The 21,365-nt window shown below is 39.0% G+C and overlaps 1 protein-coding gene across 4 annotated transcripts in view; it reads right to left on the bottom strand.

The window, feature by feature from the left end:
* Nucleotides 1–21,365, bottom strand: part of LOC106877567 (centromere protein N-B-like) — a 136,755-nt gene that overhangs the window by 100,266 nt on the left and 15,124 nt on the right. For all 4 annotated transcript variants that reach the window (XM_052974164.1, XM_052974163.1, XM_052974162.1 and 1 more), the window contains exons 2-4: nt 17,823–17,868; nt 13,734–13,790; nt 12,744–12,817 (exon numbers count right to left, since the gene is read on the bottom strand). In XM_052974164.1, the coding sequence (XP_052830124.1) occupies nt 12,744–12,817; nt 13,734–13,790; nt 17,823–17,865 (174 nt within the window). In that variant the 5' untranslated portion in view covers nt 17,866–17,868. The remainder of the gene's footprint in view (nt 1–12,743; nt 12,818–13,733; nt 13,791–17,822; nt 17,869–21,365) is intronic.

Raw genomic sequence — 21,365 nt, 5'->3', positions numbered from 1 at the left:
TAGTACCCGTGGAGGAGGGAGACCCAGGAAGACATGGGATGAAGTGGTAAGGACCGATCTCAGGAAGATGGGCCTCACAGAGGATGTCTGATGATATGAAGTTTTTGAGAAGACCCACCCATGTCAGTGAAACTGAGTTCTAGAAGCACTGTGTTCCACCCACACTTAACAAGAAAACTTTTCACTCACCCTACCCCAACAAACCAATCTACACCTCCACATCTCTTTCTCACATTTCCTCCTTCATACACTATGCTTAGCACTCACTCCCCAATCCTGTCCCTACACCCGTTCCTCTGTATCATTGCTACTCGCTGCCCCACCACCACTTTATATATACCCAAGTCTTTCACTACTTACTCCATCTCTTTAATCACACTCCCTTCACTATATCCTGCCACTTATATTATGGCATTTGAACCTCAAGAGTATCTATATCTCTTTCTTCCTTTACTCAATCATCCCATTTATATTCTGATCCCTGTTCCTTGTGAATATGCCCGGCATTTTGCCACCATCTCTATCCTGCTGTCTCCCACTCTATCTTCTTCTCCTGCACTTCCCTCGGGTTGGGAAACCATGTATTTCCTTTGTGGTAGCACACCTGTTTCTGTCTTCATTCTTGCTCTTTCTCTCTTCAGCCGGATAACCTTGTACTTCCTCTACAGCAAGACACCTGTATCTGTCTCACTAACCTTTTCATCATCACCTCCTACCCTCTTAAAAGTTTCTTTTTTAAATTTGTCTTGCAAGTACTTGGTAACCCTGTCGGTGCAGGTGCCACTTAAAAGCACTCAGTTCACACTGTAAAGTGGTTGGTGTTCAGAAGGGCATCAAGCTGTAGAAACCTTGCCAAAACTGACCTCGCCTGTATTTGTGCCATGCAAAAAGCACTACACACCTTGCCTGTAATTGTGCCATGTAAAAAGCACTAAGTCCACTCTGCTGAGTGGTTGGTGTTAGGAAAGGTATCCAGCTGTAAAAATCTTGCCAAAACAGTCACAGAAGTTTGGTGCAGGCCTCAGCCTGATCAGCTCTTGTGGAACTGTCCCATCCATGCTAGCATGGAAGGCAGACGTTAAACAATGATGATGATGTTGGTGGTGGGTGTTGTGAGAATGCAATGAACTGTGTGTATGCATGTTTATGTTGTTTGCGTATACATGTTTATATGAAAATATATATGCTGTTCATGTATGTATGTATTTTTTATGCGTAACTATTTTGGCTAGCTTTTCATTACCATACTGCATCATGTCGTTGTCATTAACTCATTCTCAACTCCCTGGCGAAAATTATTATTTGTCTACTGTATCTGTCAAAGAAGTTGAATAAAGCCTTATTTTCAATATGGCAATTCTGTTCCCCTTACAAATGCTCATCATCTGAAATTGTTCGTTTTGTACTCTGGTATTTACATTTCAATTTATTCAACTTCTTTCAAACATGGATCAATTTCTACATTCAGAACGATTTGACACAGATCCTAATTTGACAAATGCAGCCAAACAATGGAATCACTGGCACAGGACCTTCATCAACTTTATTAATACTTTAGAACAGCATCAACCAGATAAACTGAATACACTTATCAACTATATTGCTCCATCTGTGTACAAATACGTAGCTGATTGCTCTTCATATGATGATGCCATACAAATATTACAGAATCTCTATGTGAAGCCCAGGAATGAAATTTTTGCAAGACATCTACTGGCTACACACAAACAAGAATGAGGTCAAAGTCTCAATGAATTTTTGCAAAGACTCAAATCATTAGCCAAGGATTGTAATTTTCAATCAGTTTCCGTTGAGAAGTACAGAGACGAATCTATCCGAGATGCTTTCATCACCGGATTGCAGTCTAATGATATTCGACAAAGGCTTCTCAAAAAGAAAATACTTGATCTTCAAACAGCTTATGATGAAGCCAGATCACTTGAAATGGCTTGTACTTACTCAAAATCTTACCATTTACCACCTCAATCAGCCTACAATTGTGCAGCAACAGATAATCTAACCACGGATGTGGGCAAAACTATGGTAGCCACCACGAATGGTAACAGTAAATGCTATTTTTGCAGGAGTAACCGTTATCCTCGCTACAAGTGTCCTGCTAAGGAGGCCACATGTAAAAACTGTAGCAAGAAGGGTCATTTCTTCAAAATATGCCAGTCAAAAAACAAATATGTTACTTCTTCACTGCGTTCTGGACAGAATCTCGCAACCACCTTCTCTGCACTTCAGCTTTCGTCTCTATTATCCGTTTCTGCTCCACAGTGTCTGACTAATACTGTCATCAAAATAGATGTCAACAGAGTAACACTTTCAGCTCTAATTGATACCGGAAGTTCTGAGAGTTATATCAACTCAAACGTCATTCATCATAACAAGTGGCCGGTTATCAGATCGACGAAAGTAATAAACATGGCCGCAACTAATCTTTCAAAATCTACGGAAGGTCATTGCAAGGTTACAATGAACTTGGGAAGAAAACATTATAGCAGTGTGCACCTGTCACTACTATTGGACCTGTGTTTGGATGTCTTGTTGGGCCATGATTTTCTCAAGCAACACGAAGGAGTCCATATCTCATTTCCAGGTAAAAGACCCCTTTTGTCACTCTGTAGCCTCACTCCTGTAAGTACAGAAGCACCACCCTTGTTCTCAACGCTTGCAACAGACTGAAAACCAATTACAACTAAGTCTTGTCGTTATGTAAAAATGGATGAACAATTTATAAGTCAAGAAATTCAAAAGCTTTTGGAAGATGGCATCATAGAGCCCTCAAATTCACCATGGCGAGCCCAAGTTCTTGTTACCACTAATGAGTGTCATAAAAAGAGACTCGTCTTAGATTACAGTCAGACCATCAACAGATATACTTATCTTGACACCGATATTGGGAAAATTGGGAAGATGGTTGAAGATATCGCAACACATGCAATCAACAGCACTCTCGATCTTCAAAGTGTGTACCATCAAATCCAAATCAAAGAACATGAGTAAATGTAAACAGCATTCGAAGCTTGTGGCCAGTTATACCAGTTTTGTTGTATACCCTTTGCATGTTTTCAAAGAGTAATGGATTCAATCATTAAAGAGAAGCTCAAAGGAACCTATACGTACATAAATAATATTACTGTCTGTGGTACCAATCGCACAGAACATGACAAGAATTTAGAAAATTTCCTTGCTGTTGCAAAGTATGGACTTACCTTTAATGAAAGTAAAAGCATCATTGCTACTGATTGGATAACACTGTTGGGGTACGAGATTTCTAAGGGTAACATCAAACCAGATCCAAAAAGATTAAGACCCCTTGTAGATTTTCCACCCCCAACAGATATGAAAGCTCAAAAGTGGGTTGTGGGAATGTTTGCTTATTACTCTCTATGGATCTCTCATTTTTCCGACAAAATTCATCCACTCATTCATAACACAACATTTCCCCTTCCTGAGAGAGCCAAACAAAGCTTTGAAAACCTGAAGAAGGAACTTGAGCATTCTGTCATAACTACTGTGAAGCCTGACATTCCATTAGTGGTTGAAACAGATGCTTCCGATATAAGATCACCATGTCGTGCACATATGGTTGTGAGGCATGTGACTGGTGTACTCTTATCAGACAGGTAATCATGATGGGTGTATTGAGTTTTGTATATTTGGACCCCAGCATCACTTTGATGGTGTGTGCTGCTCTCTCACTCAATAATAATAATAAGAGCACTCAGAAAGCGTAAACCTCTGCCAAGGCAACACCAATGTCCTCTCAATGATTAGCCAGAGATGATTTTTAAAATGAGAATATCTAAAATAAACTCGACTGCTCTCACAAACAAGAATACTAAAAATGAATCTAACCGCTCTGAAAAATTAAGTAAAAAAAATGGAAAAATAATCCAAAATCCTTGTCCGGTACCTGATCGATCCCAATGGTAATCATAATATGTGAAGGTGGCTGTAGAAAATTTAGTAACAGTAATAAATCCTTATCTAATACAAGCAAAAGTTAACAAACTCACCATTCAAAACAGTTTCAAATGCAGAGGTAATATTAATAAGTTCTACTCAGGAATTTTTAAATGAATAGCACGAGACCCTTTTGGTTTTCTCTTCTCTTAAATTCCGGCCTTCCTTTAGTATTGCTGTTGTTTTAGATAGATGTATGGATGTATGTATATATGTAAGTATACCGTAAAGTGTTGATATGTATATATAATATATATATTATAAAAATATGTTAGTGTTATTTAATTTTTGAACAGTTTTGCTGCCATTTGTTTATGTAGTTTGATTTCTTTATCCATCAGTTTCTACTAAGATAGAGACACAGAAAAACGAATATAAAACTTTGGAAACAGCCTGAAGGGAGATAACTGAGAAAGACTTGAAAGTGAACATAAGATCGTAATCGTGTAAAGTAAATATAACAAATAATTCAGGAACGTTGTCCAGTACCAGATCAATCTCCAAATCTAATCAGTTTGTGCTAGTTACGAGGCCAAACATCTCTGAAAGTTTCATCTGAATCCATCCAGCGGTTCTTGGGATATCTTGTCCACGGACAAACAAACATGATTGAAAACAATACCTCAGCCTTCACGGAGGTATGTTGTGAGACTTTAACATTCAGATGGACAGTGACAAAAGCTAGAGGGCTGATTTAGTAGTAGATAAAGAGAATAGAAAGTGCCAGATAATTGACTTTACAGTTCCAAATGAAGAGAAAGTCAATATGAGAGGTATAGAGAAAACCGTAAAGTACCAGGACCTAGCCATTGAGTTACGGGTAAGTGCAGGTAAAATGTATTCCTGGAGCTACAGGTGCATTAGAAACTATACTTAAAGATTTGAACAGAGGGATAGAGGAAATAAGCATAAAACCTAGTTTAGTACAGCTCCAGAAAACGGTTTTATTAAGGACAGAGTTCTTGGCATCTAAGGTTACTTGTTGTAGCCGAATTTTAGGAATTTTTCTTTTCCAACAGTCTAATCTGTAGTGCATATTGTTGACATGCAGAAAACCTTTGACAGAGTCCCCCACTCCCTTATCTGTTGGTCAATACAGAAACTAAGATTAGATGTAGAGGTTGGTGAGAGCTGTTCAAGACATGTGCAGGGATGCTGTGAGTAAGGTGAGGGTTGGCAACAAGTATAGTGATGAATTCAGGGTACAAGTAGGAGCTCACCAAGGATCAGTCCCCTCTTATTCATCATAGTCCGCCAGGCAATAACAGAAATTTAAGTCATGCTGCTCCTGGGAGCTCCTCTATGCTGATGACCTTGTTCTTATAGCTGAATCACTACCAGAACTAGAGAAGAAATGGCAGGTGTGGAAGCAAGGTCTAGAATCAAAGGACCTTTGGAGTTAATTTAACAAAAACCAAAGTCTTAGTAAGTAGGAAAGTGGACAAATCACAAATCCTTTGATGTGGATGGCCCTGCTTGATATGTAGAAGGGGCATAGGTAGAAACTCCATCAGATGTACCTGGTGCAAGCTATGGACACATAAGAGGTGCAGCAATATCAGAAGAAGGTTAACAGGGAAAATAGTCTGTGTGTGGAAGGTGCACAGGTACAATAAACACTAGAAATGTGCAAAAAATAGTCTCCATCAAATGCCAGGTGAGTAAGCTAGAGGTAGTTGATAGCTTCCATTATGTAGGTGACCAAGTTAGTAGAGGAGGCAAATGCTCCAAGAGCATAGCTGCGAGAATAAGAATAGGCTAGTCAAAGTTCAGAGAGCTCCCACCTCTGTTGGTAACTGAAGGCCTCTCCCTCAGAGTGAAAGGCAGATTGTATGATTCTGTGTGTGAACAACCATACTACACAGCAGTGGGCTGTGACCACTGAGGAAACGGTAGACCCAGGAAGATATGGGATGAGGTGGTGAAGAAAGATCTTCAAAGATTGAGCCTCACAGAGGCAATGACAAGTAAATGAAACCTTTGGCAATATGTTGTGCTTGAGAAGACTCATCAAGCCAAGTGAAGTCAGTATCATATAACTGGCACCCATGCTGGTGGCATGTAAGTGGCACCCGTTACACTCTTGGAGTGGTTGGCGTTAGGAATGGCATCCAGCCATAGAAACCATGCCAAATCAGACTGGAACTTGGTGCAGCTCTTGGCTTACCAGTTCCAGTCAAACCATCTAACCCATGCCAGCATGGAAAGCAGACACTTGATGATGATTTATTTGCCACCAGGGTGAAGGATGAGAGGGACAATACAAATACAAAATGTAGGGATGTATATACAATGAAATATATATTTAAAAAAATAGAAAATATAGATAGTATACAATAAAACATAAAAAGAAAATATTGTCTAGGGACAATTGTAGAACTGTACCATCAATATCTCACTGAACACCAGGGGCAAGTCCTCTTACCAATTCTTTTTCTCTGACTCACAGGGCTATACTTAGAGTGGTACTAGTCATTCATGCTGTTTTGCAACTTTGATCCACCTTTCAATAAATTCACTCAAGGACCACATCTCCTTCTCCATCCTCACTTTCTTTTTCAAGTGAAACTTCAAAAAGTTAATGAGGGCTCTACCAAAGAGAAATGTCTCTGTCCTCATACCTTTCATCCTCATTCATCAGACAACCATTTTTGTCAGTCACAAAGCAAAGGAAAACTGCCTTACCTGCCTGACTAAAGGAAGGCAACAGAGCAAGCATCACTGTTGACTCAACTGAGAGATAGATCCATCCCACATGCAACAGCAATTGTTCAACAACTCCACAAGTCAGTAATGTTCATACATTGAATCCGTGTGTGCAGAACAGTTTTGTTGCTCTGTGTACACCTCAGACAAACCTGTCTGACAGCACATCCATGCCTGTAGAGTTTATTTTGAACTGGTAACCCACCTCGGTAGTACTGCCAGTCCAAGGACATATGGAAATTATCCATGGTAATCGCCAACCAAAAAGTCCCCTGGAATAGTTTGTTTTTAATAATGCCTAAGTCTCCCTGAGAATGTCATCATAGTTTCCTACCACTAATCCTCTATATATTGCTAAAGTGGAACATCTACCAGCCCCATTGCTGGTAGATAAAGGACTGAGCACCTGACGACATTCTAAGTGCCCAGTCTCAGTCTTTCTTTCATGTAGGAATGCAACTCCATCGAGACAAGATGCAGAAAGACATGCCTCACAAACAGAACCCATACACACTCAGTCAAGAAATCGTTGCTAGTGGCACAACCTGAGCATGTATCTGTGCATCAGAAACCACAACATGCCTAAGCTGCCACACAGAGGGTGACCACCTGACCATTGGAATGTGTCCCCTCCACAAGAAAATAAATAAGAGATATTCCAACCTGATCAAGCAGTAGGTGGAGCAGGGCACAATGGTCAGGTATTAAATGATAATGGAGGCAATGTAGGTATTTGCCACCTCTGCCAAACTTTTCAGGGACAGCTTTCTCTTGGCCCATTTCTGGTTAAGACTGGCCACCTTGTTCATCCCAATTCTTATCCACCTGGGTGTTAGGACCAAACCAGACCCTGAGCAGTTTCACTAGTCCATCAGTCCAGTGTCCAACAATGCCATCTAACAGCATCAACTTGCCTCTTCAGGTACCCAGCCACAAGCCACCAATATGTCGGTGCATTGGCCCTGCAACTAACTTGTATTCTTTTAAAATGGTGCCAACCATCTCCACTTCAGAAGCATCCAACACCATGATGATGATGTCATCTGCATATGCTGATACTGCCATCCAAAACTAGCCACTTTCAGGATAGCTTCCAAGTAGCAATGATCGACCCTATTGAATGCTTTGGAATGATCCAAGTTAATCAGAGATCCACCAGTCAACTTTAGTTCCAGCCCTCTCTATGATGTATTGCATAAAGTGGAGTTTGTTGTGGATAGACCTCCCTGACCAATGGCAAGTGCCAACCTTTCTAACACTTCAGCTGAAATCTTAAAACTCTGCATTTAGCAGAGTTATGGACTGAAAATTCCTTATCCCTCCATCCATGTGGAGAGCTTAATTCTCTCATACTGCTTGCTAGTTATCATCCACGAATATCAACATCTCCAGCAAAGTGAATAATTTTCTTTCTTTGCATTAATCATTCATCTATTTGTTTCTACCTCATAAAATACTAACCTGCCTGTAATTTAATTTAGCTAATTCTCATAATCATAATTTTTTGGATGCCTTTTGCTCACTTTTAGTCTCGTGATGTGCCCACACAATCCTGCCCCCACCACCTATACTGGAAACCTCCTCTCTTACACCTGATATCTCTTCTCTTACACCTGATATCTCCTCTCTTATACCGGATATCTCCTCTCTTATACCGGATATCTCTTCACTTATACTGGATATTTCTCCTCTGTGACTGAAGGCCTCTACACCAGTAGGCCCTCATAGCTCCTCCCATTAGTAGTCTCATTCACATTACTGCTTGCACCAAAAGGATTCTGCATTACTTATTTAGTCAATTAACAAATCACCTACTCCTTTCTCTCTACTTATAATGATTTAACCAATTAGCTGTTTCTTTATTTTAATCATTGACTCATTTATGTTTGCAACAATAATGCTTAAATTACACTTACTCCAAATAGAGACTGCAATTTTAATATGACTGAATGATGTTACATTAAAGTGGGAACAATCGATATGACATGCCTATTATCAAACACTCATTGAAACTTTCTATTCAGATGCTGAAAGTCGTCCCCACTTTCCATGTTCCCTATCATGTCCCTTTCCAGTCTTTCAGAGTTGGCACTGTCAATGTAGGCACACTGAAAGTTAGGTCTGATGAGAGTGTTGAGATGCTTGAATGGAGGCGTGTTGCATTCAAGAAGGTGGAGAGGAGCTTCAGCCAGGTTCCTCACAGACAAGACACATAGGTATAAAATTTTCTGGGAAGGTAACAGTGACGGGGTAGGTGGTTTGGACATACTTCTCGCAGAGGAATGGGTTAATAAGGTAACAGAGATAATCAGAGTGTGTGAAAGAGTTCTTGAGCTCAGGCTCATTTTGCAGAATAATACAGCAACAATTATCTTTGCCTATGCCCCCATTCTCACCTAAGACAGGGCTACCAAATAAACAAAAGGACCACTTTCATGATATTCTTCTGCAGGCTACTTCAAAGATAAGTGACAATGACCTCATCTTCATGGCTGATTTCAATGGACATGTTGGGCAGCAGCCAGATATCTTCCATGGAGCAGATGGGGGCTATGGAATTGGTTCTCAAAATGAAGAGGGAACAAGGCTCCTGGAGTTCTGTGATGCAAATAACCTAATGATCTGCAACACCAACTTCAGGAAGCCAGCCAATCACTTGATTACCTATCAATTGGGTGACCACACTAGCCAGATTGATTACATTCTCACCAGACAGCGAGATGCATGGTTGCTCATAAATGCAAAGACCTTCCCGGGTGAAGAATGTACCCTACCCCCTTCCCCAGCATAGACTAGTCATCAGTAACTTTAGTCTTCAGGCAAGATTGCCAAGAAGCAGACTAATCTGGTAAAGAAGGATCAGGAAGCTTAAGGATCCTTTATGTGCTCAAAAATTTAGGGACACCCTAGTTGAGAAATTAGATGAAAAGCAGGAGGAACTACAGACTCGAAACATAGAAGACAACTGAGAATTCTTGCAGTACCACTTGCTGAGTGCCACAGAGCAAATCTACGGCTGGTGCAAAGACCCAACCTGACCTAGAGTGACATGGTGGTGGAACAATGTAGATAAGGCCATTAGAGCAAAGAAACAGGACTGGAAGAGTGGTGGTAACAGGGAACTATATCAGGTAGATAGAAGTGGGGTTTGAAGACAGGTGTATTTAGCCAGGGAAGAAGCAGAAAAGAGGAAGTTGCCAATGTTCTGTGTCGTGATGACCAGAGGGTTGAAGTGTTTCAGATTGCAAGACAGTGTATTAGAGAAAATTGTGATGTAGTAGGAGAGAAATGTGTTCACATGGATGATGGCTCACTAGCACTTATGATTCTGCAAAGAAAGAAGCTTGGAAGTGTCACTATGAAAGGCTGCTAAAGGGCCTTTGAGTTAATTCAGCAAAGACCAAAGTATTGATGAGTAGGAAATCATACAAATTGCAGATCCTCTCAGGAAGATGACCCAGCTCGATATGTAAAAAAGGTGTCAGGAGAAACTCCATAAGGTGTAGCCAGTGCAAGCTATGGACACATAAGAGGTGCAACAGTATCACTGGGTGACGAACGGAGAAGGTAGATTTTACAAATGGCAGATGTATGGATGCATTAAACACCAGGAATACACAAAAAAATAGACTCCCTCTTATGCCAGTGGGGATCCCTAGAAGTAGACAGTTTTAGTGGGGGTGATTGTTCCGAAAGCATAGTTGCTTGAATAAGAATAGGCTGGGCAAAGTTCAGAGAGCTACTACCTCTGTTGGTAACAAAGGGCCTCTCCCTCAGAGTGAAAGGGGGTGTTGTATGATGCTTATGTAAACACAGCTATGCTGCATGATAGTGAGACATGGGCTGTGACTACTGAGAATATGCAAAGACTTGAAAGAAATGAGTAATATCAGTGAGCATATTTGACAGAGTGTGAGTGATTTGGGAGAAAAACTGGGTATACACGGCATCAGATGTAGCGTGCAAGAGAGAAGGCTGCACTGGTATGGTCATGTAATGCATATGAACAAAGACACTTGCATCAAGAGGTGCTCATTTCTAATTGTAGAGGGAACATGTGGAAAATGTAAACCCAGGAAGACGTGGGATAACAGGAGACCGAGACTCCTGACGGTTTGCTGCGCTTGAAAAGACACAACAAGTTAAGTAAAAGCATGGCTGCCCTTGCATACAAGCTTGTCCCCTGCAACCCTCTCCAGCTGAGCATCGCTAATCTCATGGAGTCAAAAGCACCTGTACCAGTGTTGTGTACAAGCACCCACGTACACTCTGTAAAGTAGTTGGTGTTAGGAAGGATATCCAACCATAGAAACCATGCCAAAATAGACAGGAAACCTGAACAGCTCTTCAGTTGGTCAGCTCCTGTCAAACCGTCCAACCCATGCCAATATGGAAAACAGACGTTAAATGATCATGATGAAGATGTCCTTCCCTAGCAGCATTACCACACCCTGGCTAACAGCACTAGGAATTATCCCATTCTGCTGCCAGTTATGGTAGACATCTCCCAAGTGGCAACCAAACAAATCTGGCAGCTCATAGAATTCATAGGGCAGACAATTCAAACCAGGTGATTTGTAACTTGTGCAATCACTCATCACCTTCCATATTTCAGGCCTTCCACAGAACCTCACATTTGCTGCCAAGAACTGCAACAGGCCACCTAGACATGAACTAAACTGCTACCATCGTCAACCCATCATCCTTCCCAAACAACCACACGAAGTGGTGCTGGAAAGCCAAACACATCTGCTTGGAATCAAGTAGCACGTACATGCCCATCCTGATCTGCTCATCATAGTTTTGCTTCCATGTTGCATCTCCACCATTCAGGCCCATTGAACAGCTTTAGTTCCTTTGTGCTGGAGTGCACAGGTTTTAGCTCTGACAACACAGCCTTCATGTTTGAGCTCAAAGAAATGGTCAAGGGCTATTCTCACTGCTAGCACATCGATCACAGTGCCTTTACTAATCGCCTCTTCTAACCTGTTAACTTATTCTCCCTCTAATCTATTTCTTTCTATTGCTAACTCTTTGCTAAATGCTATCAACTATCTCTTATCACCTTCTTCAGTATGACCCACCACCAGTTCTTGACAATTGATGCCATCAACTGCCACATAACTAGTTCACTAATCTGGTCCCTGTAGTCTTTGTGTGCCAAAAAAGACACATTCAACTTCTAGTAACCAGATCTAAATTGACTGTGCAAATCACAAATTTGTGGTCTGTGTAGACAACCAATTTGAATTGTGGACAACTTATGTTATCCTTATCTACTGACCTAACAAATACTCTATCTACATATGATCTGGATGATCCATTGAGGTTGTGCCATGTCCACACTGGTACATCAGGGAAATCCAATTGATACTTGTCAAACAGCTGGAAGTCTATGAGGCTTTTGCACTTTCTTCTGCTATGCACTAACTCCACACAGTCATTCTGTGTGTGCAAAATACAATTTTAGTCATCTACTAGCACTAAAGTATGAGTTATTCTCAGGAAAGTTTCTAGATACTTGAAGAAATCTGGCCTTGCAGCCCGTCAAGGCATAAATGGCCACCAGTCTAAATGTACCGCCATTACTACCATTCATGTCTCGTACCACCAACATACTAACAAGGTCCAGGAGACTAGAAATGACTGTGGGGACATAAAAAATACACAGTGTAATGTCATAAACTTTGCAATCACATATGGCACAGAGTGGATATAATGGAAACTGAGAAAATTGAAAAATATCATGATCTAACCAGAGAGATGGTGGGAATGTGGAACACAAGGATGGAAACTGTTTCTGTGGCAATTAATGCACTTGACACAGTACCAAAATTGCTACCTAAAACACTAAAGGTTATTGGAATTGACACACATTGTCAACTGACAAAAGTACTATCTTGTGTTTTACAATAATACTAAGAAAGATTCTTGAAATTTGAAGAAACTTTCCACCAAATTTCAGGATAATATCACTGCTAACTAAATTAGCACATAATAACTTTTGCATAATAATAACATCAAAATAAAATGCTGTGTTAGAATTTATATAAACTTAAACTTACAGTATTATACAATTTGGAAAGGCTTTGGTAAAGTGATTGTTGCAGGCTATCAGCATTTAGGACCTTGTCTTTGTCTAAAATTAGGGGAGAAAAAGTTGCAGTTAATTTGACTATACCTGAAAATGTTCATTAGTCTCAAACAAAAAATACATATCATTGTGATTTAGAACAACTCAAAAGGCAGAAGTAAAATAGATAAATATTAGTTCACAAAGTGGCTAACTGTATGGGTGCATGAATAAGAAAATGGAGGGAGTAATTTGTACTGGGAGTAATGTAGGGTGTTACAAATAACATTGGTGTCAACAGTGTATTTCAACAAGCGTTTCACCTCACTTGTTGTAGCCCCAAGATTAGGCAGGAATTTGGCCTCTACCACTCTAGCCTGCTGCATATTGGAACAATTGATTAAGATGCTCATAGTATTTGACTGGTACTTTATTTTATGAAACCCATAAGGGTGAAAAGAAAACTTAATCCAAGTGGAATTTCAATACAGAACATACAGAGTGAGATCAAATATAAAAAAGGATTGATGTTCTATGATTTCTACAAATCCATTACATATTCCACGATTTCTGCCATGCTTTCATGTGAAGTAATTTAACATAACTCTAAAATCACATTTTATCTTCCATACTATAAACATGAATTACAGAAATTCAGCATTTCCTACAAGCAAAGTTAACTTACAACTATAGATCCTTACAGTTTTGTTACTGTTTTTATTTTTTATTTTATTTAATAACTGTAAATCCCTACTAATTTAAGCTGAACATTAATCACACATACTATGTGGAATGGTAACTAGTTCAGCAAGATAAAGGCCAGTAGAGCAAGGGTCCTTGCTTGGAACAATATATTGACTATTAGGACATGACCACCAAAATCTTTCACCTTACAGTATAATACTTTAACTATTTGCCAACTGAGCCAGAGTAAAAAAAAAAAAATCTGTAAAACTGTTCAATTTATTAACATACAACATACCAAGTTCTTTAACCATTTTATAAACTCTCCAAATGCCTGTTCCTTTCATCTGGTGATCTGACCAAAAAAGAAAGAGAGAGAGAGAGAGGTGAAAATCATTATAACAAACAAAAATCGAAATTCAATACAATCTAAAATCTATTCTGAAATATAAGAAAAATACTTTTTCAAAACATTAGTTGTTCCATATAGACATAAACATATAAATGTAGCTGAATAATTTTCAAGTCTTGTTTTTATGAAACTCTCCCTCTCTTGATACACACACACACACATCTATGCATCTTCACCACCCATTATACCTGAGAAGGTTGTGGGGTACAATCCTCAGGCATCTTTTCGATAGTATCCTATCAAAAACAACTGTGATTATGCCTAGATTCCAAAGTGTGACAAACTGAGACCATGGACCATCTCATTCTTGGTTTACCCCTAACTCTCCTATTGATTGGCTCAGCTTAAAGAATCCATCTTCTGATTCTTTCCTGTGACATTCTAATCACATGTCTGTCGTATCAGAGCTGTGAACTCTCAATACAGAGAAGTAGTGGCTCACCTGGGGAGACTTCCTGATTTCTGAGATATATATACCTTTGACTTCACCATTTTCCCCTCCACCACCATCACCACTGTCTTTCACACTGCTTACTATCACCATCATCCCTGACCACCTTGGCTACCACCACCATCATCACCATTGCCTCTGCCTCTATCACAATTACAGCTCATACTATTACTATCACCCCATTACCATCACAACCATCAATCTACTAACACCCTCACCATTTCTATGCCTATTATTACTCTCACCCCAGCAGGAGGAATAGTAGAAGTGTCATTGAATAGTGAGAGCGGTGGGGTCAAAGTGTGATACAGAAATTTGTTTTGGCATTTATTATTATAGACACATACTACATACAAGACAGTATACGATTTGTAAAATATATTTTCATGAATTTACAATTTCATAAAACCTCTGTAACTTTGTCAACCTCATTGTGTTGATGTAAGGTCTGGAATCAAAGGGCCTTAGAACCAACTTAACAAAGATAAAAGTCTTAGTAAGTAGGAAAATAGACAAATCAAAAATCCCATCAGGTATTGTACCCAAGAGGTGCAGTAATATAAGAGAAAGGTTAATAGGGATAGTCTTTGTGTATGGCAGAGGTACAAGTACAATTAACGCTAGAAATGCACAGAAAATAGACTCCATCAAACACTAAGGGGGATACCAACAAGTAGTTGATAGCTTCCATTATCTAGGTGACCTAATCAATAGTGGAGGCAAATGCTCCAAGAACGTAGCTGCTAGAATAAGAATAGGCTGGACAAAGTTCAGAGAGCTTCTTACCTTTGTTGGTAACTAAGGGCCTCTTTCTCAGAGTCAAAAGACAGATTATATGATGCCTGTGTGTGAACAGCTATGCTACACAGCAGTGAAACATGGGCTGTGACTTCAGAGTACAAGCAAAGGCTTGAAAGAAATGAAGCTAGTATGCTTCGTTGTGTAAAGTGCCAATCTCTAACTGTGGAGGGAATTGTGGAATAGGGAGATCCAGGAAGGCATGGGATGAGGTGGTAAAGCACGATCTTCGAATGTTGGCTCTCACGGAGGTGATGACAAGTGATCAAGACCTTTGGCAATTTTCTGTACTTGAGAAGACTTGTCAAACCAAGTGAAATCATAGTCATGGCCAGTGCTGGTGACGCGTAAAAGGCACTCATGCCAGTGACACATGAAATGTGAAAGGCATCCACTACACTCTTGGAGCTGTTAGTGTTAGGAAGAGCATCAAGCAGTAGAAACCAAGACAAATCAGACAGAAACCTGGTACAGCTCTCCAGTTTAACAGTTCCACTCAAACTGTCTAACCTATGCCAGCATGGAAAGTGGATGCTAAATGATAATGATTTTACCAATATTTGCAGCAGCAAAAAAAATATACAAGTGTATATTTTATAACTAAAATGTTTTGAAGATTTTCTGGATTCATGTGCCTTATTTCTAGAATTAAGTTCAGCATCATGCTTTAAAGTTGCTAGAAATCATCTGACACTCCTTGTAAGAGGAAATGCTACTGGTGATATGAAGTAAAATCATCTTGTGAACCAATCTGAAAACTGCAATTTGGCATTCAAATAAGACTTGAATGACTACAAGCCAAGACAAACCTTTTTTTTATCCAGCTGTAGAAAGCTGCAGTATCAGGTGTAATAGATCCTTCAAAGGATTGTTCTGTTTAGACAGTGTATTAAACCACCTCGTGAACTTAAATGATCTTTCTAATTAGAATATGTACCCAAGAAAATGACTTCTTTGCTCCAACCAATGAATCGAAGCAACTGAAGGGGATAAATCTACAGAGACTGCTACAAAACATTCAACATGGATGCAGTTGACAACATAGCCAAGTTATGATTGGTGTTTGGCAAAACACATGGCCAGACATTCCAGGATTTCCACTTGCATATTGCGCAAACGATGTGTAGGTCCCCAATTTTTTTCTCTTCAAAAGTTTCTATGTATACATACAATCATCCTACTGCAAGTGTTTAAAGATTGTTATTTTTATGCATAAAAATATTGTATAACTAATTATAGTTTTATCTCCATTTTTCTGAAAGAATTCTGTTAGAATGCATCTCAGTTTTACAACTGAGATTCATGAAAATCAATGGAAAAATATGTTCTGCATTGTAAAGTTCCACATTATGTAAAGATTTCCAAAAATGCAGAATTCTGTAACAAGGTTTCTCTCTCCCTCTGACTGAGGTAACCATGTATCTCCTCTAAAGAAAGACATCCAATTGTAAAAAACCATACAAAAACAGACCTTGTCAGTGCTGGTGCCAAGTAAAAAGCACCCAGTCCAGTCTGTAAAGTGGTTGACTTTAGTACAGGCATTCAGCAATAAAAACCATGCCAAAACAGACCACCAGTGCTGGTGCCACATAAAAAGCACTGTCCGCTCTGTAAGGTGGTTAGGGTGAAGAAGGGTAGCCAGCCATAAAAATCATGCCAAAACAGACAGTGAAGCCTGGTGCAGTCTTCTGGCTTGCCAGCTTCTGTCAAACCATCCAACTCATACCAGCATTGGAAACAAATTTTAAATAATGACGATGATGTGTATGTAAATTTATAAATACATACATATATATATATATATATAAGTACAAATAAAGGTTACAAACCTCCTTCAGGGATAGTAAAATCCAATGAAGTACTGGTTAGTTACCTATACAATGTTGAACATTACAGTTAATACTCAACTGCAAGGTAACTATATAAACCATGGTTTATATATATCTATATATTATACTAAGATGAGAAAATAGAGAGGTAATTAATAAATAATAATTTATTAATTAAAAAATTGACAAACATCCCTTACAGCTGTTTCAATTTCAGACCTTCAGAAAATTAATAAAATAAAAAATTATTTGAAAGTTGAATCTCTTTAGAGGTAGTTTAAGATATACAAAATAGGTGTTCAATTCCTGCATGTTGAGTAAATGGCTGCAAACTTTTAATGGTTATCATATATATATATATATATATCAATCAATCAATCATCATCATCATTATTCATCGCTTAACATCCGCTTTCCATGCTGGTATGGGCTGGACGGTTTGACTGAGGTCTGATAAGCCAGTGGGCTGCACCAGGCTCCAATCTGATCTAGCAACCACTCCAAGAGTGTAGTGGGTGCTTTTTACATGCCCACTACATATATGTATACATTATTTGATTTAGCTTTTCAGTGGTGAGAGTTGGTTTTTCCCAACCTATCAACCTTTGATGTTCTTTGCAGGCTCAGCCAGGGTGGTAAGGTTAATGAAATTCACGTTTAACTTAAATTACTGTTCATTTATATCAATTTCAAGCATAAACTGTCAGAGAGAAGTATTTAGAGGACTACACTTCTGGGAAAGAATGGGTGCAATTGCTTAGTTCCGCATTTGGAGTATGGTGAAGCAGTGGTTGGTACACTGCATGCATATAAATAGTTATATAAGACAATAATATAACTAATTTATACTATTGAAACTATAATTTCAAAAGAGAGATATAAAAATATATTACTTACACATCAAATCTAATAAGGCAGCATCTTCTAACTTAATTTGCATTTGCTGAAAAACAAAAAATTACACATGAATAGTCATATATAATGCACACAAGGAATTACGAGCTATATCTCAGAAAAAATATCTCTCATGTATAATACATATGGAGAAAACAAACTAATTAGATTTATAACAATTGTCATCTAAATTATAGTGGAAAGGTTCAGACCCCCTAAACAAAACAAAAAGCGAATTCAAAAGTTACCTTTTTTAACTGAACTAATTAAAAGTAACAATTCAACATTACTGGTAAACATGTGGAACTACTGCTATCAACCTTCAGTATGGAAGGATGAGAATAATTACTAAAAAACCTAGATGACTGACTATCGATGAAAGAACAGTGAGTTACAAAAGCTGGCAATATTTCTAACAGAATATGCCAGGCAAACCCATGAAATGAGGAATCAAAGTCTCAAAAGTTTGTGAGGTATGTACTGGGTACTGCTGTTTAAGTTTTTATACATAGAACTTTAGGTTAGCTGACCACTTCATGGCAGTGGTGCATTAGGTAGCCCATGCACTGCCATGGTAATCATGCCGATTGAGGTCAAAACTTAGTGTGAGATAACATTCACACATATTTACATCAACTGCTTCAAAGCAGGTCTTGTTTAGTTACTTAAACTATATCACTGTGCAGAACACTGATGTGGTATTTCTGCAGGAGTAAATCAATTGACAGCACAAGTCAGACAAACTTCATCTATTTGCTTTATACAATCACATTGCACAAGTTAATTCAAAAATTAATTTTGGTGTGACATGTCTCAAAACATAGTACCATGCACATCTGTATATTACAATCAGAACAAAAATATCTGGTCTCCGTTTGTTTCCCTTTCACTTTGCACACAGAACATCTCTTTGCTGTACTTTTCTTTATGGTGAGGGCAAGCAATCTTAGAAAATGCCCATGTCCCTTCACTAAGTGGTGAGAAGAGTATCCAGCATCAGGACGTCTACGTGTTCGGTATCTTGGCAGACCTGACACTTCCATAATTTCCCAGAATAGCAAACTTCAAATTTCAATCCATCCCCACCACCTCCAGGCATCTGCCAAATCAAATCGGAAATGATGATGTCAACAATATACAAGAAAATTTTTTTATACCATTTCTCAAATTTTCTAACCGATTTTCTGTCGTTACCAGCTGATCTGAGTGATTGATCCCGCTCATCCCTTCTTTGTACAAAACAACCACACTTGGTTTCATTATCAGATTACTATCTTCAACTAATTTCCTAGTGTCCTTCATGCTTGCCAAATGCATAGAGGACAACATGCAGAAATTTCTCTTGTCCCACCACATTAGAGCAAGAATGCCACTGTTGGTGCATTGGTATGGTGTTTCCTCCTTCCGATGTTTTATCTTACATAGATCCTGCTGCATATTTTTCTGTATGTTCTCACCATCCTGTGTAGGGATACATACTGGTCTGAAATTTTTTGCCAATTCATCAATAAAAGAATGTATTTTGGTAGCCTGTTATCCTAGTTTCAGCTGAGTTGAAATTCAGATTTCTGAGAAGCACCAAAAAAAGCGATCACATGGCATCATTTCTAGAAAGAAAGGTGTCAACATAGCTGTATCCCCATGTCCAATATGACACCAGGGTTGGTTTCTTCATGATGCCATCAGTATTAGCAGGGCAAGGAGAACTTCGACTTCAATTCCTGTGGTTGTAAACCAATCACCACCATGCCTGGGCCTGACATACTGGGGATGGTTTTCAGCATAGTCATTTCTTTCATCCATTAAAAACTCATGGAAGATTTCCAATGGCAAACTTACATGTTCAAGGCTTGTTTTTATGTTAGGCATACCAGTAAACCCATACTGTTGGACAAAATTGTCTCTTGGGTGCCATACAGGAGTATCATCATTGCTATCTGAATCATCAAATTGCATACTAGGAAAATACTCACTCTCAGAGTCATCAATTGAACCAGAAGAAACAGATGGGGATGGAAGTACAGTGTAGGAGCTTAGCATAGCTGGACACAACAACAATAAATTGGACGAAACTTGCATAGACGATGAAGCCAGAGGAGTCAAAGTGGTAGGACATGACAAAGCTGACAGAAACAGAGTGATAGGAAACAACTGTAAATTATGTGCATGACCAGAACGCAACCATAAATTATAAGCAGGACCACAAGATTCAGCTACAACATTAGCAAAGAACACAAATTGGCTTTGAGTTGATTGCAAGCCATAGTGGTAATGTGGTATCATCACCTAAACTGCAGCTTATATAGTACAAAAGCCTACATCCAGGATGTAAATATTTAGATAAAACATCTAAGCAGCTTAGTGGGCTGTAAATATTTAGATAAAACATCAGCCTATCAGCCAGCATATGTTTAGGTTAATTAGTGTTAGCTCAGACAACAACATATATTTATGTCAACCGATGCAAACCAAGTACACAAATTAAGTACATAAATTTACATCAACTGATTTAAAGTATGTAGACTGCATCTGTAACTTTATGTCAACCATTTTGAAGTGGTTAAAATATGTTTGTGACATATTTCAACTTCTAAAGGTAAATTCACTGCAGTTACCATGGAGAAAAAAATTCTCTCTTATGGTAAAAAGGTGTAAAAACACCATATCAGTCCAGTGCTGCCCCCTGTTGCATTCTCAGTGTGTTTTTAGCTCTTCAGCCATTATCAATAGGAAATACCAAAGAAAGCTAACTCTGGACACACTTATTAAAGCCCTCTTTCCTTTCCTTTGTATCTCACAACATCTACCTCTCCTCCTGTCACCTCACATATACTTCTCATTTCCCCCCTCTTCTCACTCTGTTTCTGCTTTTCTCTCACATCTTTCATCCTTTCCTGTCTCTCCCTCACTTTGTCTCTCTTTCTTTTCCCATTCTCTCCCTCCCTCTGTCTCACTTTCTCTTCCCCTCCTCTCCCTCCCTCTGTCTCACTTTCTCTTCCCCTCCTCTCCCCTTCTCTACCTCTAATACCTCACACACTCTCTCTTTCCTCATATCACCCTCCCTCTTTTCTTCATAGCACCCCTCTCTTTCCTTCATATCTCCTTCTCTTTCTCTATTCCTCCCTCTGTGTTTCTTCTTTTCTACCTGAACTGGCACTTGTGCAGGTGGCACGTAAAATACACCATATTGAGCGTGGTCGTTGCCAGTATCGCCTGAATGTCCTTTGTGCCGGTGGCACGTCAAAGCACCCACTACACTCTCGGAGTGGTTGGCGTTAGGAAGTGCATCCAGCTGTAGAAACTCATCCAAATCAGATTAGAGCCTGGTGTAGCCATCTGGTTTCACTAGTCCTCAGTCAAATCGTCCAACCCATGCTAGCATGGAAAGCGGATGTTAAACGACAATGATCATGATGATGATGATATATATATACACATACATACATACATATATATATATATACACATACATACATACATATATATATACACATACATACATACATATATATATATACATATATATATATAAATATACATACATAC

Source organism: Octopus bimaculoides, chromosome 17 (genome assembly GCF_001194135.2).
Source record: "Octopus bimaculoides isolate UCB-OBI-ISO-001 chromosome 17, ASM119413v2, whole genome shotgun sequence".
Taxonomy (NCBI): domain Eukaryota; kingdom Metazoa; phylum Mollusca; class Cephalopoda; order Octopoda; family Octopodidae; genus Octopus; species Octopus bimaculoides.
Note: the sequence above shows the minus strand (reverse complement) of the source record. Positions and strands in the feature narration are given on the sequence as shown.